Genomic DNA, 27,849 nt, shown 5'->3' with positions numbered 1-27,849 from the left:
TAGCACAACAGATTGTAGGTGACCATTACGAAATAACTGGCTGATAATTAAAATCTCAGTCTTTCCTGTTTTAAAGACGATGGGTAGTTACGCAGCAGCATTGCAATTGAAGTTAATGTTTTCTAAAGTGCATTAACGTATTTTTACTTTTTCTTCATCATAATCACGTCGTTTACGACACAGTCATTTACAAACACTACGTGATATAGCACTCTGTACTCTAACATTTATTACAAACGTCACTTTAATGCCAACACAACGTTTTAAATACACAACAGTACTGGGGTACAGTCCTTAAAGATCGTAATTTTAAAAATGAAAGGCCAGAACCTTTTAAAGTGGGAAGTGTTCCACTAAAATGTTCAGTATAACAAAGATCCTACTTGAGGAATTTCAATAACTTTTTACTAATTTCTAAAATATTTAACATGATATCACCTTAATTCAATATTTGGAGGCCGTTACATAAAACAACAGCAATCATAAAACCCTTGCCTGTTAAAATAATTAAAGAGTTTGTAAAGTACGAATATAAAGATACAAATGTTTAAACATTTCAATTACAACATATGATAGCCTATCTCTTATAATAAATGTTGCCTGTGGGGGAAGCACACTTACTATGATAACCTACTGCTTTTTTGTAATAAAACATGTGATTGGGTAATTATACTCTGAGGTGATAAAATGTGACTTACTGTTAATGTAGTCTTGTATTATCAGATGCAGATTTGCATTTTTAAAATACTGTACGCCTGTTTGTACGAAACTGCTGCTTACACTATATACCATTCAGTATTGCATTCACTATCCTATGGAAAAAAAGGAAGAGCATTTGAGAGATAAAAGATGCATATTTAATATCTATAAACAAAAAAAAGATTACTATAGACATCCCTCTATATTACTCCGGTGGCATATTCAATTGAAAAATGGTTATGCATACATCAGGTCAACACAGAATGTTGTTTAATAATTCAAATTGAGATACACTGCAGCTGCTGAAATTAAGAAAAGGGACCAGGCCTTGTAAAAACAAAGAATTAAAAAAAAACGCTTGCTCATACTCCCCCATTGCATCTTCACTTGGATCGCTGAGCAGAATTAACACATAGGAGAGTGAATGTGCACCATAACAGAGGTCTCTGAAAGGATTTGACATTATAACATGTGGTCATCAAGTCTCCTGAGGGGCTGTCATTACAAAGGCATGAATGAAGGCAAAATATATTTTAAGGGGTCCAGAGCCTTTATGTTATTGGGATTACTAGAACATTACATTTGACCAAAGCATTTTCTTTAGATACAAAAGTAAGTGCAAATACTCACATTCATACACACCACTCCTGACTGGGGCCAGACAGAATAATATTTGAGATTTAACTGTTTGCCAACAGCAAGAACAGTGCCTGGCAATGACAGGAGCTGATCACATGCAGATCAGGGCGAGGGTGAGGGGAGGCCCGGGCCGAGGGTCAAAGGTTTCTCTGTATGGACCCAAGACTACCAAACACGTTCACACTGCAGTTTCATTCTTCTCCGAGTAAAGAACCAAAAACAATCCATGCTTACCATTGCAGGTAGTTAGCCAACTAAAATTAATCAGCCCCCTCAAGAGGCATCAATGCAATGCACTGCGAGCACATGCCTGAGTTTTGCAGTGCTGGTACCTTTGGCAATAACTCCATTCAAGGTCAAGAAAAACAGGCCAGCAAAGTTAACAAAATACATCAGCGAGGAGTGAAGGATTCTGGGTTTCTTCGGTCTCGCCTGTTCAATGGATCAAATTTCAGGGTGAGAAGCTTTGAGAATGGGGGGGGGGGAAAACCATACCTCGACTTATAAAAACGAAAGGAAAAGAGAGGCTAACTTTATTTACAAATTTACGACGAAAATTAATTCATAATCCAATGACTTTTTCCATGCAAGAGACGTGGAGGTCATGTCGAGTCCCCGCCTTTTGAAGCCTCTGCACAGTTCTCTAAGATCGATTTGCCACAAAGACAACCCGTACGATTGGGAATGAGGCCACGGCTTGTGAAATTACAATAAATATTATATAAAAAATTTCTTCAGCTATCAACACAAATAGACACTTTACATTCCAGTAAAATGTACAATGAATGCACCAATGATCGACTGGCAAACAGCACACTGAAGCCAATGAAGATTGGATGACCAATGAACTAGCCACTGAACCGGCTAGCATCAGCAGCATAATGCAGTGTTTAGATGTTTACTCCATTACCTCAGCATATTTCAAAAGCACATTATTTGTTCCTAACATGAGACTCAAAAGGGGTGTATTCACAAAGTATTTCGCATGGAGTTTAGGACAGTTCTCTCACCCCTTCCTTCACATGGAAAAGACTCGGTCATTTCTAAAAAAAAACCAACAACAATCACTGCAGTTTCAAATGTGATAAAAGGAATACCGATACTTTGTGAATACAACCAAAATGGCAAAGAGAAAGGTAGAACAGGATTCAAGTATGTTTTGTGTGTGGTTTTTTTTTTGTTTTCACATGTTTTATTCTAGGTTTCTTCCCAGCTGCTCTGTCTTGGGACTGCGAAAGGTTTTCCACTCAGGTGAAATCCCTGCTCTGGACTACCCACAACATCAACAGTCTCTGAAGCAAGACAAAGCAGAGGCCACCTGCAGCTACGCTCCATCTCCAGCAGCAGTCCTACTGTGATGCATGAAGCTAAAGTTTCTCCATTTTTTGGGGGGGAGGGGGACAGGGCATACCATTAAATGTACAATGTATTCAGAAATGTCTGGTCTCTGGTTTTTAAAGAACGGTCGAGCACAAAGTGCCCTCCTGCATTTCAGTTTCAGAGGAACATTAATCCAATCTAAGAACCATGCACCAATTACAGTGACTACGTTTTTTTAAGAACCATTACGTTCCAGGAATATACGATTAAAAAAAAAAGAGGCAGTCTTATGTTTCTTCCGTTATCTATCCACAAGGTGATTTAACTTTCGTCACATGTGAGCATAAATAGAGAGGTATCCAACTGAAAACAGAAACTACTGGAACATTAAAAACAGGGAGGGAACATGAGTCCGTTTCAGTGATGTCCATGACAGAGCTTGGCGAACGTGTTGCTGGCCTCCACCCTTTACCCAAACTGGAAGAAGAAATTCCCGGGTCCAGATGCTATAGGGAAGATAAGAAAAAAAAGGAATAATTTAAAAAACATTCCTTCGGCTTTCCCTTCAAAAGGTAAAGGCGGCTATCTCGCAGCTCATACATACTTGAATTACCTTCAAAGCTGAACCCCCCCGGACCACCGAAGAATGCCTTAAAGATGTTGTTGGCATCGAAATCTGAAAAAGACAGATCAGAAAAAATTGGACTCTTATGCTTAGGAAAAGACTGCTTCTAATGGGAAAACTCTACACAGTGCCTTAATGGCATGTAATATTATCATTATTGATGATAAATAATGCAACTATGCTCTATTTAGCCTAAGAAGCAAGAATAAATTTACAGTAATAAATGAGAATAATTGTTTCAACAGCACAATATTTCACTACTGCAACTTGAGCGAAAGACTTTGATCAAGGATATAACAGAATCTCACCACATATTTGAACCCACGCTGAAGCGGACAATTCTCGAGATTTCATCATAAAACCAAAATTGAAAGCAAGTGCAGTAATATCATAAAACATTTCCAAGGAAGCAAATGCTCCTGGTCAGCCACAACCCAGCAGGATGTCTAGGACACTCTTAATTAGTAATCAAAAAAAGACTCGTAAAACTATATGCTTTTGATGAACTTAATTTTAAATATTCTTACTAACAAGGACCTCCAAGGTTGCAGGGCACTCTTAAGCTGTAATACAATTTCTTTATTAATCCAGTTATCTGCCAAGCAGGTCAGTTGGCCCCCTTGGCAAGTAATATAATACAATGGTAATATAATGGTAACTCACAAACGCTGGTGAGCTGTGGCTCTCCAGGACCAGGATTGCTCATCTCTGATCAATGAAGGAAACATTAATTGGGAATGGAAACCCAGAAAGCCCAGCGGCGCTCAGGGCTGGGAGACGGAGACTGACCTCCCATGTTCATGCCATCATCGTCCAGGTCCTGACCGCTGTCGTATCTGGCCTTCTTCTTTGGGTCTGAGAGGACGGTGAAGGCTTCTCCCACCTCCTTGAACTTCTTCTCCTCCTCCTTCTGCACCTCAGGGCTGGCTCCGCTGTGGCGATCTGAGCCGGGAGAAAGGGGTTGTAAAGAAGGAAACTTCTTATGTGGGTGGCAGCAGGTTCTAGCACAACCATGCGGAGATAAGAAACGCTACAAACAAGAGGTGGCCACGACTCCTAATTTCGCCTGTTTCGCCTGGTAGTATAGGCTAAAGATCTCATACGGCTGTTTCTTAGAAAAAGCCTGGACACTGGTGGAAGGAAAGAAAAAAAACAGCTGAGTGTCTTTAATGGGGAGAAACGGGATTTGGTATCTAAGCTGCAGGCCACAGCAGCAAAGGAGGCCCACATGATGAAAGAGACAATGTGGTATTGGGCCAAACACGATCTTGCAGCAAATTATGCAGATCTAACATCTAGAAATTTAGCAGGGAAACTTTACAAAGCACAGTTGAATCTTATAGTGATTTAAAAAACAAATTGATGACTTATGTCCCGTGTGGAGCACTGACTCCACTGCCCTTACCTGGGTGGTGCATAAGCGCTCGTTTTCGGTATGCCTTTTTGATTTCATCTTCCGTGGCGTTCTTGTCCACTCCCAGGACTTTATAGTAATCTTTTCGCTTGCTTTTCTTCAGTTCCAGCTGAGCTGTCTTGAGTAGAATCTTGTGTTCTGCGAGAGAAGAAAGGATGTTTCAGCATGCACAGTTTAAACAATTCTGGTATTGACCGTACCTCTGAATATTCATGAGTATTGCGCTTATTGGCGCAATACCAGTGGCAGTACACAATTTAGTCAATCTATGTGCATGTAAGCCTTCAGGTTGGTAAGAATGTTGCTGCCACTGATATTTTGATACATCTCAAATCCAGAAAGTGTCACAAATTCATCCTCTGTAAATACAGAATCAAGCTAGCAAAGCAAACCAGCAGGTGGCACTCTGAAGTACAGAAGATCATACTGTAAATGCCAAGAAGTGGGAAGATGAGAAGCAACATTTTCAAATAAGATTTTTTCCCACTTAAATGTAACAGAAGGCTGCATAAGAAACAGAATTGAGAGGAGACCTTCTGGTCCATCGTGCAACCCAAACAATCTGAAATCAATTTATATTTTGAACAAGCATGGTCCGTGGCAGAAAGCTCAGTTTATCACTGCTTATCAAATAAAAAAATATACCTTTTGTTTTCTCTGTCTGATAGACTTTTTCATAATCTCGCACAGCTTCCTCATATTGCTCGGTGTCCATGTAACTGTAAAACAGGAGGGAAAAAACCTTCAGCGATGTGTATTCCTGGCTTTATTTCCCCCAAAATTTCAGGTGTCCCATCCAGATGTTTGCCTCTGTTTTTCCACATGAATGGAGATGATGAAGAGCCTGGAACTCAAGTTGCCCCAACCCTGATCCCTGTGACCTTCATGTCATCGGATGTTCATCACCAGTTTTTTAACCTGAAACTAAAACCAATGGCAGGGAGAGTCCTATCCAGAACGTAACGTCCATGTTGATGTCGAAAACATGCTTGACCCAACAATGGCTTTCCCCTGCTCGGGGGCCTGTCAGGGCACAGAGAGGTCTCAGAGAGGGAGGCACTGGCCCTGCATCGGCCTGCCAATCACTGCCAACACTCCAGATCCATGCCACAGAGCCCGTAGCATGACAAGCTGCACATGGATCGTTGTGAGCCCTTGCAGGGAAAAAAAACCTTCGACAGCGCTGCTTTCTGCATACTGGCATGAAGGTTGTGGGGACATGCCAAGCTCATCAGCCACTGCCAATGCATCAGTGTGATGAGGAAAGTGGAAACATTTTTGGGGATACCAACCTTAAAACAACATAAAGCTCTCTTACCATTGTGCTCTCCGTAAGTATGCTTTGATGTAAGTTTCGTCCAGTTTTATAGCATTTGTGCAGTCTTCTATTGATTGCTCTATTTTATTCAGCTGTGGAGGGGAGAAAAAAAGTAATTTAATATTTGGGGAGCTACGGGATACCAAAAGGTGATGCCTCAGTTTGGAAATAGCCTTCAGATATTTCCTGTGTCCTGAAGCTGTACCTGAACTTGGTGGAAAACAATTAAAAAAAAGATGCCGAGTTCTAAAAATTTAGAACTGGAGCAAGCAGTTTCACAGATCTCCGATGTGTTTTTAGAGGGAATGAGGAAACCTGAGCCAAAAGGCAGATTCAGCATTTTCTCCAGAAGCATTGATTTCAGCAGAAAAAAAGAACAGCCACAATGAAAAAGAGAGCACAGTGAAAAGGGCAACATGAGCAAACTGGAATATTTAATTGGAAAAACATGACTGAAATGTGCATGTTTGAGGACAAGCTGTGTTCTGCTGCCTTTTGCCTCAGCACAGACTACTGTGCCAATCACAGACGAGCAGCAGAAAAAGTCAGCACCCGATGCATGAAAGAACAAGTCATCTGGCAACTATCTCCGTAAGAATAAACAAATGTATACGTACAACTATTTCTTAAACTCAAAAGGAGAAACACAGTTAAGTTGACTCTTCACTTAAATTACACATCCACTCTGTGATACCTGAGCCACTTTCTCTTAAGAACCCTGGACATTCTAGGCACTGACATTGCTTAGATTAAAAGAGGATAACGAAGGGTGCATTAATGCCACATGCTGATGCTGGCTTCGCGGATTTCTCTCTAGGTATGGCCCAAAGAAAGAAATCTTCATAAGATTGTTCTGCATCCTTTCCTTTTATACCAGGTTGATTTGTAATAAGCCAACTGCTTCTTTATGTCACAGTAATTCTAAGAAGGAAGGTAAGACATGCTCCTCGAATCCATCCCACCCATCAAACCATTCATCTTTTGACACACTGCTGACTCTGGAGCTTGCCGGGAGAGTTACCAATGATGGGAGGAGCAGCACATCTCACTAATGAGAAAGAAGGCCAGAGAAGTAACAGGGGACTCTGTTTTGCTAGACATTGAGAGTCCTTGAAGATGGATCATATTCCTCCTATTCTCTAGCGATGGTCTGCCAACTGTGCCCCTCCTTTTAGGGAATCCTGGTCACAGCTGGCTAGTGGCATAACCCAGGCCAGAAGTTTTAGCATCTGGATCTCATGCTCTGAGTGAGCCACATGGAACCCCCTGCTATAATGAAGTTAATTAAGGCAAGAGCAGGGGTAGACACCAGTACATCATAGGGGAAGCTCATTATGGAAAGCCTGTTAAGTGATGCAAAGGAGCTTAGCCAAATTACATCAGTCATTAACATCAGCCCACTCCAGCAGCTGTAGACCTAAAAGCCAGAAGACCTCCCTTTGTCAAGCACTTTTTCCAACTTGGACTAAAGGACCAGCACTCAGATTCTGGCTGTTTTTCTAATAGCATTTCTTTTAATTGCTTTGCCAATACTCCAAGTGGAACAGTAGTCAGGGCACTGCTCTCTTAAGTGGCAGGCTCTGGGTTCAAATTCCAGGTGCTGTCGTGTTCTCAAGCAAGGTGCTTTAACCAAACTGTTCCTGCAAAATGCCCAGGTGTGTGAATGGATGCATGTTGGATAAAAGCATCATCCAAAGTAATCATGTTCAGAATCTGACCTACAACTAATTTGAAATAAAAACCAAACTGTGTACCAGGTAGAGTTGAACCAAAGGGAGCAACCTTAAGAGTCATTTAATTAACAGCACACAACAGACTTTCACTGGTGTTTTGATGCAGGATACCCCTTCCATAATTACAGAACGTCCTTTTTAATGTTTTAAAATTAAATTTAAGATTTGTGCAAGTATCTAGCCCCACGTAGATCACAACTGGAAACCAGCAGTAAGAAACAAATCACAAACCCAGAGGTTGATGGCATAGGACTGGAGTTTTTTTAAATCCTATTAGAGGGTGCAAGTCTGATTTCAGTCAGTGCTGTTCCGCTAAAGACAGTTTCTGTGGAGTGCCGCCATACCTTTGAGCCCACAGTGCCCCTGTTGCAGTAGAGCTTGGCGTTGGTCTTGATGTTGTTGGGGTCTATTTGTAGTGCCTCAGAGTAAAGCTCGTAGGCCACCTCGTAGTTCCCATCCTTGAAGGCTTTGTTCCCTTCCTCCTTCTTCGCTTTCAGCGCCTTGGCATTCTGAAGAGGGGAAGGCACAGTCAGTCAGAAACATCACCGTGATCAGGACGGCTTTCAAACACATCACAAACTTATACCAGTCAAAGACTTTGCATTTCTCATAACTCATATTTTCAAATGATTAGTTCACAATCTCAACTGAAATTAGAATTAGACTGCTGACCATGTTTTATATCTTACATGCACTTGCTCTCCTAAAATATTAAGACAATGAGCTAGTTGGTAAACAGAAGAGGAATTACTGATACATTAAGCATAATTTAGCAAACACTTCATATACATCATAAACAATTATGTATTAGTGAGTAGCCTTGTTTTAGGCAAGGTCCACTTCAATGCATGAAGCAGGCACACAAATCACATCATTTTAAACAGATATAAACAAGTGTTATGTGGCTGTAATACCACAACTTAGCACTAGAATATTTAACTTTAAAAAGATCAGGCTCATTTAGTAACAGGCACTCTACCGTGATTGGTACTGTACATCCCTGTAATTTACTTTTAAAGGACAGAAAAATAAAAAAGGTGATTCTTCAAAAACCGTAAACCAAGCAATTCTCTACAGCCACATCAAATGAACTATGTCAAGGCTGTGAGGAAGACGGGAGCTGCTTTCATACGCACTCGGCACGCCAGCCGCGCCTTCTCGTGATCGGGGGCCATGCGCAGAGCCTGCACGAAGAACTGGACGGCCTTGTCGATGCAGTCCTCGTAGTAGAGGCACAGGCCGCGCACGTACAGCGCGTCGCCATTCGTGGAGTCCAGCCGCAAGATATCGCTGGGAGAGAAAAGACGAGAGCTGAGACGCGGCCGAGCAGCACAGAAGCAGACTGGAATGAAAAGGCGTGCGAAAGACTCAAAAGCATCAATGTACCATACCAACATCTCGATAACATACAATCAACATATGCCAGCAGCCATATCACCCTGCCACTCACAACTGACAACCCACTGAAGCTAAGCAGGTGCGGGCCTGGGCAGTACCTGGATGGGAGAAATCTAAGGAAATTTTCCCTGAATGAAACGTCTTTTTGCTCACTAACACTGCCCTCTTGTAATGTGAAGGGATCACCAGTCAGATCATGTGGCGTCAGACTTCTCCTGTGCGGTAAGCAGACTCCCATAACCCCCACCTGGCTACAGACTGGGCTTCAGGGTAGCGCCCCAGCAAGGCCAGGCACTCTGCTTTCAGGATTTTGAAGCGGTGACACACGGGGGCATATTCCAAGGCACGGTCCATACAAAACACCACCTGCAGACAACCAGTGGGAGAACAGTCTTATTACATGTGCAAACATGGAGATCTTCAGCAGCTGCTCGAATGGAAGGAATAAAACACAGCTTCCTCTTGTGTCCCCTGGCTCATGTTTCACTGTCCACTGGGTTGACTTTATCATTGCCTTTGAGGATGCTGAACACTTGTGTCAGTTACCCTCAGTCTTCTCCGTCAAGACTAAAAAGGTTCAGTACCTGTAGCTTGCGTGAGTAGGGCACCCCTCAGTTGCTCTTGACCTATTCCAGTTCAGCAATATATGTTTTATAACATGGTGACCAAAATTGTGCACAATTCTAAATGAGGCCTTACTAGTGCATTGCACTTTTCCCAATAACTAGTTTTAACAGAAGAAAAACATTACCCTTGTAATCCCTGCACGAGCTCTGTAGGCAGAACTTTAATTTGTGTGAAAAAAGTACTCTACTTCATAAGCATGCAAAGATCTTAACTTCAGCACAGGACCCTCAAACTCCTCCATTTGCTTTCTAAAAGTAGATCCGAGGCACGGTGAGTCAGGAATGACACGTACCTTCCTGAAATCCCTTTTCTCAAAGTCAAACTCTGCCATCTTCTCATATTCCAGCACTGCGTCTGCATTTTTCAGCTGCAAAGTTGGAAGGCAATCATGAAAATTGACAACAGTTTGTCTTTACACCTAAACTCCAACACCAGTGAATATACTCTGTGATTTTTGCCTAGTTTATTGCAGTAATGCACAATCTAAACTAGCATTGTAACTGTAATGTACTGCAAGCTGCTTCAACTCTCACAAAGGTTTTAGGATCTGCAACCAATTCCAAATTGCCAGATGGGATTCCAGTAGTTTACAGGGAGCTGGTCCTGGACTCACCTCTTGCTGAGCCTGGCTGTTGTCTGGCTCCAGTTCTAGAACCTTCTGGAAGCAGCGTCTGGCTGCCATGGCGTTACCCAGGGACAGGTGGCACTTCCCTTCTCTGAGATGTCCCTACAACCCACGCGGAACACGTGCAAGAAATAGAAAGGGGGGAAAGACCTTTTATTAAAAGGTTAATTAAACGTAATTACATTGAAAGTAATTAAAGGTTAACAAAATGTAAATTAAAAAGCCACATTATTACTAAGCTAAGGCACAGAAGAATAAATGCCAGGCATTACCCCATACATTCCTACACAAAGTAAACTGATCTCTAAATCACTCAGAATGGAGATGAAAGCGGAATAATAGTCTACAAGAAAATTATGATCCATGATGCATACAGAACTATATCTCACTCATGAAATTACATAAGACAGAGATGTGTGATAACCTTTAGATGTCTAGAGCACAACAACACTGAAGTGCACTTTCAGCTAAGAAGGAATTGATTAAAAGGAACTGAACTCAGGCATTTAACAACAAATTTAAATTGTCTCGACAATATTAGGACAGTTCCTTGTGCCACCTGTATTTCTTTCTGGCATTTGAATTGTAGTTCCCAAAGAATGTCACTTTCCAGTTGCACTCAATGGTCCTTATCAGTGCAGCCACAAAACTCCACACCAACTGAAAACCCTAAGAATTCAGAAGGTGCTCGTGCTGCATCAAGGGCTCTTGTTAGCGCACACACGCTGACAGGGCGATCTGGAAATAAAAGGGTCGGGCAAAATAAAAGCCCTGCAGCCGCAGGTGCCGGGGGTGCCCGCCTCCAGTGGCCCGCGCGATGCCCTCTTGCATACCTTGACGAAAGAGTCGTCCAACCGCACGGCCTGCTGGGCATCTTCCAGGGCCTCCCGGAACCGGCTGAGCATCATCAGAGTGGCGGCTCTGTTTCCATAGTAGCTGGCATTTTTAGGGCACGCGTCTGCCATGGCAAACGGACACAGGGGTTAACGTCGTTTCTTTTACACAGGCCTGCGAGGAAAAAAACCAGCTGGGCGGAACAAGGATTACTTAAAATACCCTGTCAGTTCTTCAGCAACATTTTCTTAACTTATACTTCAATATCTGTATCTGCCCCAGCTTCTATATCACATTTATGACAATCTTTTTTTAAATCTGGCATATTTTATTTCTCGCCGCACCGATCACTGTGAAGGAGGCGGACTAAAGTGATGGGGAGCTCCGCTGCCTAGGATACCTCGGTCATGTACAAAAGCCTCAGTTCAGGCAGTCCCAATGTGATTACTGCCAGGAAAGGACACTGTGACACAGTGCAAAGACTGGTCCAGCGAATTCTGCCCTCCCTGACCCTTGGGAACAGTAAGGGCCAGATGGCACAAACTGTAAATCAGCAATTAAGATCCGACAACTCCCATCAAGAGACCTTTTGGACCCATGAATAGAAACATCAACCTTGCTTTTGCTTCCCCTACACTTGAACAACACCTTTAAAAACTCTGCAAACCATCAGGCTAATCTGTTCCGGAGAAAATCATTCTACTCGGTAAAGAGCAGCGTGACAGCAGTTTCCACCTGTCACTGGGGGAGAAACCTAATCCCTCGTGATCAAAGACCAATGCCAAGGCATCCTTACCTATGGCCTTTGTGTAGTAGTTAAATGCTTCAGTATAATCCTTCTTGATGTAAAAGGCATTTCCTTGTTCTTTAAAGCATTCAGCTTCCCTATAGTCACAAAAAAGAAAAGCATCCATATTAAGTCAGGCAGCACAGTTGCACAGTGGTTAGCATTACTGCTTTGCAGCACTGGGACCCAGAGCTCAAATCCTGGGGTGCTATCTGTGTGGAGTTTGTATGTTCTCCCCATGTTCACATGGGTTTCCTCCCACAGTCCAAAGACATACTGGTAGGTTAACTGGCTACCTGGGAACCCGGTGTGAGTGTGCATGAGGGCACTGTGTTTGTGCCTGTCCTGTATAGTGTCCCCCACAACCCTGAATCAGATGAAGTAGTTAGAAAATGAATGGATGGATTTATATTAAGTCTGTCTACTGAAAACAATGTATTCACATAAGGCTGTAATAAAACTATTAGCAATGTTGTGCTTCAAAGAGGCAACCTACAGGCCTGTGGAAAGTAAGGAAACAGCGCTGATGTCCTTCTATTAGCACTAGGAAAAGGCCAAGGTTCCCCCGAGCCCAGAGCTCATAAAGGTTTTACAAATCAAGAGGCAGAAAGAAAGGATACAGACATGCCTGTCTCATTCTTTTATTGTTGAAAAATCCTAAGAAGCTTCCTTAATTAATGTGGCTTAGCTAGTTTGTCCCAGACACCACATCGGCACAGTGGTGTTAATGTGAACACCAAGCATTTTGCTGTTGTTTTTTTTTGTGTTGAGAGCAGATGTTAAGATGTTAATACAATATTTAAAAAAAAATTAAACCTGAAATCCAATCAAAACGTGCAGGATAGAGTCAATTAAAGACCCCTGTTCTCAAGCCACAAGTTGAAAATGGGAGGTTCTCCTTTGATTGTAAAGTTCGGTATTCATCTGCACCACTGCTGACCTTTAAGTGCTAAATTAATGGACACCCAAGCAAGCAGGTGTCCACAGTTATCAAGGATTGCAGCGTCTTCTCTAAGCTTAACCATTCACTTCCCAGCTCACAAGGGCAGTGCTGATTACTGAACTGGGCAACACTTGGAAAAGGACAGTTATCGCTGCATTACAGCTAACCCTATCACTGGATGGCACCATTTTAAGTCCCTCCAACTGACCCATGATCTCAGCTCAATCTACTTTGACTCACTGTCTCATAAAAGGCATGCCTAAGAGTACAATGAGGTTATCTTTGCTTGTGTAAGGCGAATGCAGAAATGTTTTAAACAACCAAGTGTAATGGCTTATAAGGCTAATCATTTTTTAATGTTTCCTGAATGCACCTGTAAAACTAAAGCATAAAACAGTCAGACCAGAACTAGTTCACTGAAAATCAGCTGTCCTTATTCACCAAGATCATTTTAAAATAAAACTAAGAAGGAAAGAGCTGCAACGTTAATAGGAAGCAGTATATTTTACCGATCATATTTCCCAGCCACTTAAGTTGTCCTATTAGAGAAGCTGGACTGGTTCAGCCTTTGGAGTAGCCTTAGAAATCACAGGAAGCTCACAGCACCAACTCTGCCTGTTGGAGCAGTACAGGCTGTAGGTTAAATAGTTTTTTTGTCTCTACTCATTTTTAATTTTTTCAAATCACCACATTTTGGGGAGACAAGAAAACAAACTGGCTGTTGGCATGATTTAATTTGACAGTTACAGGGCTCTACACCTTTTAAATCTCCCCCATGTGCAAATCAACTCCAAAACATGCCTGGCACAAAACTCATTACAGCAGAGCAGGAGAGCAGTGCATTACCCCCCCTCTCTGGGTCTATACATAGAAAGAGCAGGACCAGTCAGGGGAGTGGCCAGCTGGTGTTATCAGTCATGGGGAAGCTTCTAGGGGCTGGTGAATTAACCCCACCGGTTACAAGAGGTGTTATGATGAGGCCGCAGAGACAAAAACTATCAATAGTCACTCTACCCTCCATCCATAACTGTTTTTTTTCCTTCTTCCAGGCCACCAGTCCCTTGGTGCACTGTATCAATTGAAATATAGGTCACCTCTCTGGAACAAACATGCACTGTATTAGCACTGTACTGTGTCATGAGCTAGCCTGAGGAAGCTCTGAGATTACTGCTGAAAATTAAACGCACTCTCCTTCATCATCTAGAGGCGCAGCATCATTACAGAAAGAACCGAGACCTCGCTCTAAAGCGATCCAGAACTATTTATCTCTAAACTGCCCTGCGCAACATCAAAGCAAACCTGGGCAAGTATTACGCAGCTCAGACAGGCCAAGGTCAAATTATATAAGATTTCTAAGGACAGTACTGTGAAATGCAAGTGAGAGCATAATTTTCAAGCATAGATACTGAACCGCATATCACAATTTACAGGAGCTATTTGTAGTGCAATGGTGCTAGAGGTCCATATTGAAGTGCTCCTCTTAAGCCATGCTGTGCAGCTATATTTACAACATGTGAAGTGTTGGATGGCTGGTTAACTTTACACAGTAATGAATATAGATATGAATCGAAATGAATAGATAATTCTGCATGAAGAGTCAAAAGATACAGTCTCGTTGTACCAACACTCAAGTGCTCAAGCACTACACCAAATTCCAAACCACTGCCTTTTAAAAAAAAATAAAGGCAAACAGTGGCATTCTATGACAGTTACAATAGAGCAACACTGTATAAATCACACACTACAGTGGCTCACACTGGCTTGAAGTCTGGAACAAAAAATGCCCCATTTGTTAACAACTACTAAAACCACATCTCGTTCCAGGAAGGGAGAGGTCAGGTGTGTTTAAGGTTAGAGAACACCACTATGTCACTGCAAAGCTTTCTGTAACGTTTCTCCAAATGGAGAGGCAACATATGAAACACTAACATCCCTGATCTGATAACGAATCTGTCGCTTTTGTCACAGCATCTCTTCACTGAGAAGATCTCTTCGCATCATGGAGTCTGGAACTGACACCTCCTTCTCTACCCCAAGTCTTCCTCCAGCTTGTCCATTTTTCAGTACAGCAGCAAGACCTCACCAAACAAAAGAAACATACCCTGGAAGCCCTAAAAACAAAGGATGACCCTGAGCCAGATCTATGGTTTACAAAGGCCACAAGTGAGACACTAAATTCCACTACTGATTGATTCTGTTTCACAGCGATTACTGAGTAAAGAAGATATGATCGGATTCCCGTCTTGAACTGTAATTGATGTTTTTCCATCAGGCTTTTCCTGTTGGCACAATTCCTATGCCTATGTCACACTAAATTCAAGTATGAGCACAACAACAAAACGAGACAGAAGAATCTATTACGTTCTGTCAGAGTGGGACGGTGCCAGTCATTGCCAAGGCATGTATCTATACCATATAAGAGGAATAATGCACAGAAATACATAGTGACTTAATACATCTTCCTGCCATAATATAGCATATCACAGGGAAAGAGCAGAGTGCGTTTCTTCAGGTACTTCGATTCACTCAGTGCTGGGTAGCATGATTGGGCAAGGACTCTGAAGCGCACCTTCGCCACCCACAGTGAGGATCCTGGGTTTGCTTTTCGTACCCGCAATGTAAAAACTACTACGATTTAAGCGCAGGATCGGTGTTCCGTGCTTTTTTGGAGTGACGCTGTATTCCCGGGTTGATTCGTGTGCTGCAGTCAATCTGACGTCCGCCTGGAGCCAGCGGAAATAAGGTCCATTTAAAATCGGTTTCGGTTTTGTTTCAGCTGTCAGGCTTTCGATTTTAGGCTGGTGAGAGCCGACCTCTACAGACTCCCCACCCCCCATCTCATCATTCCCGGAGCTGTCCCTCGCCCGCTGCGCTGACCAGCCGCACAACCACGGCGTGCAGCTACTGGGACAGGACGGCGGTGTCCCATTGATACAGTTCCCGAACTAGAAAAAAGTCATAATGTATTGACTGTATGGGAGCTTATAAAGGAAGAGTCTGCAGATCTGCAAGTCCCGTTGCCGGAAATTCCTTTCAATGACTCCTCTACAACAAATACTCGACGCATGCCACCAATAAAAACATGCCAATCTACAAACTGGAATATCGCGATTCCAGTTGCTACCGTGTTACCTAAAATGAAGACAGCACATGGAAGAGATCATTCTACTCGGGGACCCGACTTTCCGGGTTCAAACAAAGTGAATTACTTCTCCGCAGAAGGAAGAGGCACCGCTGATACACAAACGACAGCACAAGTACAAGCAGGGCGCACAAACAACACTGTTGTCTCACTCGGTCGCTCTGTGTTGTCGCTCTTATTAACTGTCAAGACAGCCGCGCTTGCCAGAGGAGTTTATTTCATGTGTATTTCCAGCTACACGTCTAAAGAAACGTATTTGAGGCCTTCAACACCTCTAGGTAATTTCACTCAGATATTGGGGGAGACGACAGAACGAATTACACAAAGTGACCCATTTCCCCGTTTTTATAACGAAACGAGACCGGCTAGCACTGGAAAATCCAATACTTGCCAAAGACGTATACAACAACCTGACCTAAAACTATCTGATTTATTTAATAACAAAGCAACAAATGATTCGTTTATCAAGACGACTATGTAACGCCACTCAAAACACCTTCGCGGAAATGTCGGGTTTCCTTTGTTGTTTTATTCAAATAATTGTTTACATCTGGGACTGCGTAGACAACGCCGTTGTTTTTATTCTTATGTAAAAGACGGCCGCTGAAAGCAGATTTCCAACCCCGGCGGCTGACCGGGTCTCGCTTAAGAGACACCGGGACGGATCCCCATGCCCGCGTCCTAGGGTGTAGGCCTCAAGCAGTCCGGCAAAACTTGGCTCAAGAACCACATACGAGCCTTATCTTATAATGTACGGTCTATCCCCGAGAGCGTCACGGCGCTAGCGACTACCGACTGAAATAAATATCCACGTTGTACCTCGCCAGCTCCTCTTCGTTCATTATTTGCGGCTCTGGATCCATGATCACATCGCAGTCAACAGCGTCCATGTTACTGCCGGGGAAGAGAAGACAGACACTTCCGGGAACCGTAGAAATCACCGAGCGCTAGAGCGGCCTGCGGCAAAGACCCATTTCCTCTCCTTTTTGGGAGGGAGAGAGTCGAGCCCGCACGGCCGCTACACGCCGACATGAAAAGGCGCAAACAGCGCCTCCAGTGGCGGCGCCAGGCTCCAACATCCCTTCAGATTCAGACTTGATTATCCGCCGGTGGAGCTGTGTTCGGAGTCCAACACAACAATACAGCATAACAGCCGTCACCAACCGACACCAGATCAGGGCAAACATGACTAAAAGTCTATGGAAACCATGACAAAAATAAAATGTGAAATTCCGTAGGGTTGGAAGGGTTTTCAGGCGACGCTTTAGAACCGTGGTTAGCATTGGTGCCTGGGTTCAGTTCCTGTGGAGTTTGTATGTTCTCCCGTGTTCGTGTAGGTTTCCTCTGGGTGCTCCAGTTTCCCCCCACAGTCCACAGAAGTACTGGCAGACTTGTTGGCTTCTGGGGAAATTGGCCCTGGTGTGAGCGAGTATCTGTGTGTCTCTTGTGATGGACTTGTGTCCCGTCCAGGGTGACCCTGCCTTGTACCTGTTGTGTAGTAATAATAATAATAATAATAATAATAATAATAATTACACTTATATAGCACTTTTCTGGACACTCCACTCAAAGCGCTTTACAGGTAATGGGGATCGCCTCCACCCCCACCAGTGTGCAGCCCCACCTGGATGATGCGACGGCAGCCATAGTGCGCCAGAACGCTCACCACACACCAGCTCTCAGTGGGGAGGAGAGCAGAGTGATGAAGCCAGTTCAGAGATGGGGATTATTAGGAGGCTATGACTGGTAAGGGCCAATGAGAAGTTTGGCCAGTACGCTGGGGTTACACCCCTACTCTTTTCGAGAAACGCCCTGGGATTTTTAATGACCACAGAAAGTCAGGACCTTGATTTTACATCTCATCTGATGGATGGCAGCTTTTTTCAGTATAGTGTCCCCATCACTATACTGGGGCTTTAGGACCCACACAGACCTCAGGGTGAGCGCCCCCTGCTGGCCCCACTAACACCTCTTCCAGCAGCAGCCTTAGTTTTTCCCAGGAGTCTCCCATCCAGGTACTGACCAGGCTCACACCTGCTGAGCTTCAGTGGGCTGCCAGTTGTGAGTTGCTGGGTGACACGGCTGCTGGTTATTATTATTATTATTATTATTATTATTATTATTATTGAAGCTTATATATAAAAATGATTGGATTTGTTATAACCTGCGCACAATCACAAATGCGCTAGAAATCGTAACGCCCTCCGGTCGACAGGGGTCGCTCTTGGTTACGATCCCAGGTTGCTCCTGTAACCAGCCCATCGATTCGCAGCCTGTGGGTTGGGTTAGTGCCTACGCAAATTGTAAACAGGAAATCGCCGCGGTTGTCTGCCTCTGCACTTTAACAGTACAGTATTTTCAATTATTTTAATATAGTTTTGCATTTTTGTTACTTTTAAAAATGTGTTTTTAAACGAGTGGAAGCGCGCTTTTTTCCCCCGGTCGCGGTGTTTTATAGCTTGGCCGTGGTTATTTTACATCACTTCTTGTGAAATGATGAAATTTTACCCTGAAATGATGTTTCAGTGTAAGATGTAATAAATGTAACCTCTTTTAAACTTAATTGCACTGGTTTATGCAGTACTATTTAATCTCTGGGAATATCAAGATAAATTTGCTGGGGAGCGTTTTGACTCTTACTTTTATGTTGTAAATGTCAGGAAGATGTAATAAAGAAAACTGCTTGCCTGCAAAACTGTATTTTTCAACGGCGCCTGAAATACATCCATCTGAAATAACGCAGTGTGCAGTTCTGTATTGTAGCTCCTCGTCTAGTTGCTCTTATTAAATGGACGATAGCTGTTCCGTGCATTCGCTGTCAGAAAGCCACTTATTCCTGGTTTAGGAATGGAGAATAAGTACAGCCACTCCGCTTTACACAGTGGTGTACTGTGTTCCTGGTGTAATGTAAGATTGTTGTGGAAGCCGGCAGTGTTACATCTCTTTTCCGAGACTGGCGGCAGCTTTTCAAAATTCAACAGGTTGGGCCCGTCTCGTTATAGCAGTATCGTCTTGAAAACGAAAAGAAATGTGACCGTTTCTACGTAGATCGAGGCTGGGAGACATGCTGAAGACGGTACTGAAAGCTAGCGCAGTGCTCGTGTATTTGACATTTACAATAACCGCGTGTAAAAGGTCTTAAATAGAGACAAAAAGATCAATGTTTACCGCTAATGCAGATGGCTAATTTAGAACGAGCAAGTCATACCGATCCGAAAAAAAGGAGAGGATGGGGCTTTGTTGAAATGTTTTTTTCTTGTTTTGTTGATATCGTGTAGACGCCAGCGGACTATGGGAAAGAGCTGTAAGGTCGTGGTGTGCGGACTGGCAAGCGTCGGTAAAACCGCTGTGCTGGAACATGTGCTGTACGCCAACCATGTCGTCGGTAAGTAACCGCGACCTGGTCTGTCGGGGGATTTTCACAAATTCTGTCTCGGGACCTTGAATCAAGTTTTCAAAACCCCCCAGGGAATTAACAAAGTCAGCGCAGTGGGCTTGTTCAAAATCGAGAGCTCAAACCGGAGGACACAGGTGAAAACTCCGGGGAAGAGCATTTAAAACCAAGAACAGGAGACAATTTTTACACGATGCGTTGTGAGAGTATTAAGACTCGCAGTAGTTTTGTTTAAGCTAATACTCTGGATCCTTTCTGGAAAACGGAAGAGATCCTTGTGCCTAGTAGTAATGCAGCTAGATGAGCCAAGTGGTCTCCTATGATTAGTAAACATTTTTATATTCTTATATTCTTTATTATCAAACTTCAGGTTCACTGTAATGACTCATTCTATTGTTGCAATTCCCAAATAATTATTTTCTTGAACCTCAAAAACATATTTTCTATATATTTCTGTGCCCTGTTCAAAGAAAAGACATTTCAATGTGATTTTTGTTTTCATTTTCATTGCGATTACCTGTAACTGTAATGATCATATCATCAACTGACTGTAACCAAAATCTCACCACTGGAGTCACATAACTGGCAGAGCAATGCCAGGGGTAGCTCTTGTGACTCTTTGTGATGTCACAGAGAGATGCCTCTCCTCCCCTCCAGACCAGCCCTGCCGTCAGGCATGGTGGCTCTTGTAGAGTGGTCAGCTCGTCCGCCTTTCCTCATCCCTCCCTGTGCACAGTAGAGGAATCTTTGCAGTGAGTGGCGATACACAGAAACAGCTGTAGGTTTCAGACTGGCTGGGTGTAGCTAAAAACCATAATAATAATTGCGACGGCAATGAAAGAACCACTCTGCCTGTCCGTGCAGGCTCCGAGCCCATGGAGACTCTTGAAGATATTTACATCGGGTCCATTGAGACGGACCGTGGGGTCCGGGAGCAGGTGCGCTTCTACGACACCCGCGGGCTGAGGGAGGGCATGGAGTTTCCTCGCCACTACTACACCTTTGCCGATGGCTTTGTGCTGGTGTACAGTATCGACAGCAAGGAGTCCTTCCGACGCGTGGAGGCCCTCAAGAAGGACATTGACAGGCACAGGGACAAGAAGGAGGTATGACCCTCACCTGTCCCTTTGTATGTGATGGATGCAGTAGCTTTGCCCTTGCGTATGCAGCCAGGTGGTATGCTCATGCTTTCAGTTGTATGTCTTCAAGATAAACAGGAAAAAAAAAACACAAAGCAGAGAACACAGCAGAAACAAAGGTTTATTTAAGGTTTTTAATAGGAAACACTTACAGGCCAAGGGTTTGAGTTTCTGGAACACAAATCTCTGCCTTGTTGGTGAAGACAGTACTCTGGCTTTCTTCAAGTCACAGCTGGATAAGATCCTTGGGTCAGTCAACGATTTAGGCCTCCTCTTAACTGAGAAATTTCTTACGTTCAGAACAGGAGTAAATGAGAAAATAAATAAATAAATAACAATAGCAGGATTATTGAATAATACATATTCTGCTTACTCTTTCTGCTTGTAAGAAGTTCTGATTGAGCCACATGAAATGAAGGGAGATGTTCGGGGCTCTGTGCGCTCTGCTGGGGTGTAGCGTCGGTCAGTGGTGTGTTGTTGAGAGGCACAGCAGTGTACAGGTTCCACTCCCACAGTCCTTATCATGGTGCTTCTCCACAGGTGACTATTGTGGTGCTGGGGAACAAGTGCGACCTGCAGGACCAGAGGAGAGTGGACAGCGAGGCCGCGCAGCAGTGGGCCAAGGCTGAGAAGGTGCGGCTCTGGGAGGTGTCGGTGGCGGACCGGCGCACCTTGATCGAGCCCTTCGTCTACCTGGCCAGCAAGATGACCCAGCCGCAGAGCAAGTCCACTTTCCCGCTGAGTCGCAACAAGAACAAGGGCAGTGGCTCCCTGGACAGCTGAGTGCATGGACCCAGCAGGACCGGACTGAGAGCTTTCGGGAGAGGCCGGGGCGAGCGGGTCAGAACTCTAGAACCACAACACAAGATAAGGAAGGTAATTTCCAGGACACAGGACATTGGAAATGCTAAACTGAGTACAAGCGATTGGCAAAACAAAACTAAATTTTGTGTTTTACCTAATTCCCTCCTGTTATTTTCTTGGTGAATTAATCTCTTAGTTTGTGAATTGTGAATGGGGCGGTGTGCAAAAGTGTTTATCCCACTGTGGTGTCGGAACAGCAAGGGCTCCAAAGCAACACTTGACAGGATTCTGGCAAATCCTGTATTACCTGTGTTATTTAGAAATCCACACAACCATTTATTTTCTTTATCTGAAAGGAAACCAAAAAGCATTTCCCTTTGCAGATTAAGGACTGAATAATTTAAAACTGACTAGAAAGAGTGAGTTATTTGTTTCCCTTATTGCTAACAATTAAGTTGCTTGTTTTAAGCTTTCTCTAACCACTCTGCTTGTTTCCCAAAGTGCCTGATCCCTTTGTGTCCATCAGGCAACAGTAGTTTGTGGTTAGGCTTCATACGCCAGGCACCATTCCAGATTTCAAACCACTTTTTCCATAGCCATTGGCGCTTGGGGCTTTTTCAGTGTTGCTTCTTTCCTGTTCAGCTCATTGCTGTTAAGAAGCATTTTAAATTATACATTAACGGACCCAAGTGTTGTAAAATGTCCATTTATGTCAAAACAATAAATAGGAAATTGTTACACAGGTTTGTTAAGCAGATTTTGAAGTGTAGATTTATTTTTTTTTATAAGTGTGACGTGTGATTCTGCATCTCATCTTCTGTTTAATCTTCTGTTGGGGTATTTTTTATTTAAAAGCAGAGAAGGGAGTGATGGCTCAATAGCAATGTAGGAATTACATAGGAATTCCTGAAATTCTTTATCCCATTAAAAACGTTTTCCACCGTTTTCTCATTTTACATCTTTTATGTCTTTAGATAAACACTCTTTTTCTTTAATAGATTATTTAAAACCACTTTCTAATTTTGTATATTTTCTTTTTTTTGTCTAAGAAAACTGTTTCTGTCAGCTGCAACTGTTGCTCTCTCTGGACTGAATGTGCTGAACCCTCTTGTAGTGCTGGGAATATGACTTGTCCCCTGGGCTCACTTTACTAAAAAAGGCAATCAGGTATTCACCCAGCGTACTACTTTTCAAAGAGAGAGAGAGAGCTTGATCGATGTTTGTGTTTTTCTTTTCTGGGAAAATATACCACAGACTCACGCATTTCCATTCACAAAGATTAATCATACCACATACAACTGCAATTTAACTGCTGCATGACAGTTACAATAAATCAGTGAAATGTTATTTAGATCCCGCATATGAGAAGTACAAATTAAATTATTTTTTTCCAGTGCTTTTTGTTGTATGCGCCTGTTTAAGAAGAGCCAGTTGTGGGTTTCTCGGCTCTCAGCTGCAAACTTAGCAAACGCACACAGGGGATCCTCCGGGAGGGTCCTCTGAGAGGGGGTCAAGAAAGCTGACTAATCACATTATCCCTTGGTAGAGCTTGGCTACTGACATGCACTTAGATGTGCTTGGGGAATCCTGTTCACAGTCAGTTGGTGACATGACCTGGGCTTAAATCTGAGACACCTGGATCATAGAGGTCCACCTATACTTGAGCAGTGCCCTCTACTGGTCTACTGGACAAGATTGCTCACTCACTGGAGAGTCTTGGCTTTAATACCACTATCACTTATTTTTTATGAACGGCAGTTCAGTATACATCAGTAAACTTAGAAGAGATAGACTTGACAAACAGCCAGTTTGATATAGCCATCATAGGTGTAGCTGAAGGGATTACGACCCCATTCCTGCAGGTACTGTAGGCAGTCCTGAGAGGTCAATGAGCAGAGATCTGGAAAGCCTGCTAACTCTTACTAGTTAAACAACCGATGGGTCCAATAAAGTTATTCGGTGCCTGGCTGGTAGAGAACCAGATGACAGCACTGTCCACAAAGCCATAGCTGCTGATGCCTGCTGTAGCTTTACAAAAATAATTATCCTCATTAAATTACTGGATAACATTGTTTTAGAAGCAGGAAACTCACTTCTGCACTGGATTTGTGAGCATCTCTATTTTAGATTTTTCCAGTGCAAATCAGACAATTTACAATTTTCCAAGAGGAGAACTAAAACAGAGCTATCATCAATTCATATCAGAAACAAAGCCCTCATGTCAGATGTCCCCAAGGATACTGAGCAAGCTAGAGTGTGAATGAATTTTAGCCATTTGATGTATGCGTACACTTAAAAATAAAAATGAAAGTATTTTATTTTGGGGGGTATCTGCCCTTAAAATTAGTTAAAATCCACTCAGTCCATCCAGATCATTTGTCAGAAGCGAATTGATCCAAGGATCTCATCCTGCTGCTTTTTGAAAGAATCCAGGTTATTAGCTTGTTTCAGACTCCCACAACACTTTGTGTAAAGACGTGCCTCTTCTTCACAGATTTAAATGCACTTCCACATAGTTCCCCCTTGTGATCTCTGGTTTGTGTTTCGGTGTCGATACTGTGTTGATTTTGTTCAGCGTGTTGATGTTGTTAATAACGTATACAAAGTCAGTGGTCCACCTGTGAACCTTACCTGGCTCTTGATCTTGTGTAGTTTGTTTGTCACTAGTCTTAAATGCATGCTGTCCCATTGAGATTTGGAGTTTGTAAAAAAAAAAAACTACTTTTTAATTTTCAGTTCTGTTTAAAAATGTTTCCGTTTCAAAGCACTCAACAATACTGTATCTTGATTATTTCATTAGCTAGGGGGCCCAGTGCCCTCATGGTTACAGTTTTTTATTTGTGTGTATTTTCTAAAAATACTGACAATTCCCATTATGTCTCAGCTGTTCTGAAACACTGTTTTTCCACAAAAAGAAATGACAAAAATGAGGTTGTACATACAGTATATATAAATAATATTCAATATAGAATGGTATTTATGTCTGTGTTATGTTTTTTTAATTATTGAGCTTATAACTACTGCTACTAGTAACTAGTTTTCTGCTTTGCACTCATAAATGTATACTTTGACCTAGAGAGTATTAAAGGGTTGAAAAAAAAATCAAATGCCTTTACTTGTCAGGACTGTGTATATTTTTCTGGACTGTATAATAAGATGGGTTGCTTCTGGCTAAGGGTAATAAGGTCATATCCTATGAAGCATTTGATCCTTTCAGGAAGCATATGTACACTTCACCACTAAAATGACAGGCAGATTTACATTAAACTTCAACAATACTTCTCCAGCATACAAGGTTTTTTAAAAAACAACAAATCAGATTAAATCATTTTGTCATCTTGCCATCAGATCAAATCTCTTTTTCTCTCTAAGCACAAAAGTGAAATTATGACAGCAGGGAATTTCTGTCTTTCACTGCAGAGAAATATAAAACATAGCATAGCATTATACATTTAATGGAATATTGTAAAACTTTTTGAAGCTTATTATAATAAAAAAATGTATAAACATTTATTTCTGACATCTTACATGCAGGATAAGGGTAGTAAATGTGCTGAATCGTCTCGTAGTGCTGGGCTCCCCTGGGCTCACTTTACTAAAAAAAACAATCAGGTATTCAGGTAGTTTTTATTTTATTCTAATTCTGGGCTCTATGATCTGAAAATCTATTTTAGCATACACCTACTGAACAAGGTACTGTGTGATAGTACTGCAGTCATGACCCCGAATGGGCTGCAGAGGGCAGTGTTGCACTGTTATTTCCTCCACTGATCCTCTGTAAAGCTCCCTTTGTACCATAAGACTATCTAATATCCGAGCCTGTCAGTAGAATAAAGCTTAAATCCACCATAACCACTAAAGCACACTAAACGTTGTTTCCTGTAATCTTAGAAAGCTCTGCATTTATTCTAAATCCCCGTGCACAGCTGTAGATTTCCCCTTCAACCATCAACTCCAATTGGCTAGACAGAAAGCCGAAGCAGAGAATCCGTCTCATCAGATTTCTTGCTTTGGAACATGAGAAAATTTGACCAATTTGAAATAAAAAAAAAAAAATTGACTGCTGGCAAAGAAAAAAAATAATCATTTTATACTGTAAATGAAGCGGTCATATGTGGGATGTTCTGCTTCAGCACTGATCTATTTGTTTCGTCTACACCAGTTTCCACTGCTAGTCCAACACCTACCTGGCAGCCTGTGCAAGCAGCAGAAATGGTAGCCCAGGGACAGCAAGGTGCTGCTCTTGGGTCTAAACATCTCTTTAGACACCTTCCACAGGTGTGGAGATCCATATCTGTGACCCTCAAACAGCACCTGAGCTAAACCCATCCCATTCTTCATACTTATGTACAGTATGAGCGAGCGGTGTTGCAGATAATCTGCAGCAGGAGATCAATGGGTTGTACATTTTATTTTGTGAAACCCCTGGGGTGCACACTTTCCATCTTCAAGGGCCACAGGAACCCGCGGTCCACATGAGACCCTGCTGACATCCCTCGCCTTGCTTTGTGTTTCGGAGAACAGTGCAGTGCTAAGGGGAAGAACAAGCCACTTGGAATAAAATGATGTAAGGAAGAGAGTATAGTAACTTTGAATGGGAAGGGGGAGCAAAAGTTACAAGATGGCATGGTTAAATGATCACAACATGGCTCCTGGAGTTACAAGTCACTTATAGAAAATAAACACCTACACCTCAGAAAGGTGCATCAAGGAGAGAGAGAGATAATAAGAATGCATTTGCTGGGCTAAAACAGGAATATCCCATTGGATATTCCCTGCAAGAGTGATGAAAGACCTGAAAAAAAAACAACTTGATGCAGTCACAAAAGATGGGACTTTTCATTGTTACTGCTTTATTTTCACATAAGGTGAGGAGAGAATGGGAAAATTTTTATAGTCTGGAGGTATTTTATTTCACCCTGGCAGTTACTGTGGTGACCTTATAATCCTCCCCACTCGCTCCCAGCAGTATATCTTTCAGCGGCTTTTCTGTGAGTCATGCGATTAAGGCTTGGAATGATTTTATAGCGTGGGGCAGATTTACTGCAGCTGCCACATGGAATATAGATAGAGGTTTTATGAACAGGTACACAGGCTCACTGCAGGCCAGAGCCGACTAAATGCTGCTCCTGTGGTTTTTGTATTTGTCTTTTAAAAAAAAAACCAACATACAGTCAAGGTTTCAAATGTGCAATTCCAAAGAATTAAAAAAAAATCACAGATAGTCAAAGATACTAATAGAGTCAGCAGCTAGAATTTAAATTTAATCTCAGTCTGGTGGCTATAGCACTTCTGTTGAAGAACTTCTGTTATAGAACTTGAGTCTCTGCACACTTTCTGAGTCACTTTCAAGGCTTTGAATGGCTTGTCCCTGCACACCCTTCCATCACTGATCTGTTGACTTGTTATACCATCCATTGGAGCAGACCAGGCTGCAGACTGTGGTGGACAGGGTTTTTTTATTGGCTACATAGTGTACCTGTACTTAGTACAGTATTAGGAAATCTGACTACTTGGGTGCATTTAAACCAAGCATCCAAGATTTGTAATGCCAAAATTAACCAAGTCAGAAATGAATTAATTTAAGAGGATTCTGATGATTGAGAAGTTTGATTTTGCATCTTGATAAACTGATTTAATCGATCGCTAGATTACAGAACCTGCTGGATTGGGGCTCTCTAGGAGCACAGCAAGAGAGGCCTGGTACAATCCCTTTGTGTGATGCAGCTAAACTAATTTAACTGATTTAGTAAGGCTAGAAGGAAGGATGATTTTGTTCTATGCGACATTAATTATTGTCAAGGTGTAAAAAAAAAACCTCTCAATTCTTCTTAGGAGAAGGAGATCAGTATCACACAATCCTTTCAGGCCTGCTCGTGTCCCACTGTGCTCCAACACTACAGTGGTTTCTAATTAGTCAAGGGAATTATTTTCAAAGGTTATATCAATTTTTTCTTCCAAATTTAAAGAATGTGTCATCCTTGAACCTCTGGAGAGCTGCAGAATATTGCCCACATTCCCCATAATAACAACTAAGATTTTGAAATTCTTGAAGTGCTATGGGTCCCGTCCCCACTTACAAATCACATCACATACACTCCTGAGAAAATCAATAGAGATCTGAAGCACCCCTTTCGATACAGGAGGTTTAATACAGTGCCAGAGCCAGATTTCCCAAGTGTGAATGCTGGGTGTGTAGGTCTGTGCAGCAGTGCGTGAGAGAGCTTGATATCATGTACACAGAGCCAGAAGTTCAATAACGCACAAAGTTATGAATTTATAAACAACTGAATGCATGAAGTTCTGCCTAAAGTTATTTGCAAAATATATCAAATGTAACTTACATGAAAGTCATAAGTATATCTTGTGCATCTGTCTAATTTTTATGTTTTTATCTTGTTGGATTTT

General features: G+C 42.5%; 2 protein-coding genes across 4 annotated transcripts; one reads left to right on the top strand and one right to left on the bottom strand.

Annotated features, from left to right (window-relative positions):
* Window positions 1–226: 226 nt before the first annotated feature.
* On the bottom strand, window positions 227–17,048 carry dnajc7 (DnaJ (Hsp40) homolog, subfamily C, member 7). 2 transcript variants are annotated; one of them, XM_088623216.1, is made up of 14 exons: window positions 16,924–17,048; window positions 12,029–12,117; window positions 11,232–11,356; window positions 10,387–10,500; window positions 10,066–10,140; window positions 9,394–9,512; window positions 8,885–9,038; window positions 8,093–8,257; window positions 6,016–6,107; window positions 5,343–5,416; window positions 4,689–4,835; window positions 4,073–4,225; window positions 3,263–3,334; window positions 227–3,164 (listed from the first exon to the last, which is right to left on the bottom strand). In XM_088623216.1, exons 1-14 carry the CDS (start codon window positions 16,992–16,994, stop codon window positions 3,127–3,129), a joined length of 1,488 nt encoding a protein of 495 aa, XP_088479342.1. In that variant the 5' UTR covers window positions 16,995–17,048; the 3' UTR covers window positions 227–3,126. The 2 variants fall into 2 exon arrangements, with proteins under 2 accessions (XP_088479342.1, XP_088479343.1); XM_088623217.1 differs by having other exon boundaries at window positions 3,272–3,334.
* A 1,282-nt stretch (window positions 17,049–18,330) lies between these two features.
* On the top strand, window positions 18,331–24,548 carry nkiras2 (NFKB inhibitor interacting Ras-like 2). 2 transcript variants are annotated; one of them, XM_088623139.1, is made up of 4 exons: window positions 18,331–18,451; window positions 19,383–19,489; window positions 20,363–20,604; window positions 21,178–24,548. In XM_088623139.1, exons 2-4 carry the CDS (start codon window positions 19,396–19,398, stop codon window positions 21,418–21,420), a joined length of 579 nt encoding a protein of 192 aa, XP_088479265.1. In that variant the 5' UTR covers window positions 18,331–18,451; window positions 19,383–19,395; the 3' UTR covers window positions 21,421–24,548. The 2 variants fall into 2 exon arrangements, with proteins under 2 accessions (XP_088479265.1, XP_088479266.1); XM_088623140.1 differs by lacking the exons at window positions 18,331–18,451; window positions 19,383–19,489 and adding an exon at window positions 20,053–20,276.
* The last annotated feature ends 3,301 nt before the right edge of the window (window positions 24,549–27,849 follow it).

Source organism: Lepisosteus platostomus, chromosome 28, assembly GCF_059453375.1.
Source record: "Lepisosteus platostomus isolate fLepPlt1 chromosome 28, fLepPlt1.hap1, whole genome shotgun sequence".
Lineage (NCBI taxonomy): Eukaryota > Metazoa > Chordata > Actinopteri > Semionotiformes > Lepisosteidae > Lepisosteus > Lepisosteus platostomus.
The sequence above is the reverse complement of the archived record's forward strand: the minus strand, read 5'-3'. Positions and strand labels throughout refer to the sequence as shown.

Bases quoted from the DNA above. Each gene is read 5' to 3' on its own strand.
- dnajc7 (XM_088623216.1), bottom strand. From the start codon at position 16,994: ATGGACGCTGTTGACTGCGATGTGATCATGGATCCAGAGCCGCAAATA. The intron at 4,836-5,342 runs GTATATTTTTTT...CTTCTCTCGCAG, and splicing joins TCAGACAGAGAAAACAAAAG to AACACAAGATTCTACTCAAG. The intron at 3,335-4,072 runs GTCAGTCTCCGT...TGTCTTTTTCAG, and splicing joins TGATGGCATGAACATGGGAG to ATTTCGATGCCAACAACATC.
- nkiras2 (XM_088623139.1), top strand. From the start codon at position 19,396: ATGGGAAAGAGCTGTAAGGTCGTGGTGTGCGGACTGGCAAGCGTCGGT. The intron at 19,490-20,362 runs GTAAGTAACCGC...CTGTCCGTGCAG, and splicing joins GTACGCCAACCATGTCGTCG to GCTCCGAGCCCATGGAGACT. The intron at 20,605-21,177 runs GTATGACCCTCA...GCTTCTCCACAG, and splicing joins GGCACAGGGACAAGAAGGAG to GTGACTATTGTGGTGCTGGG.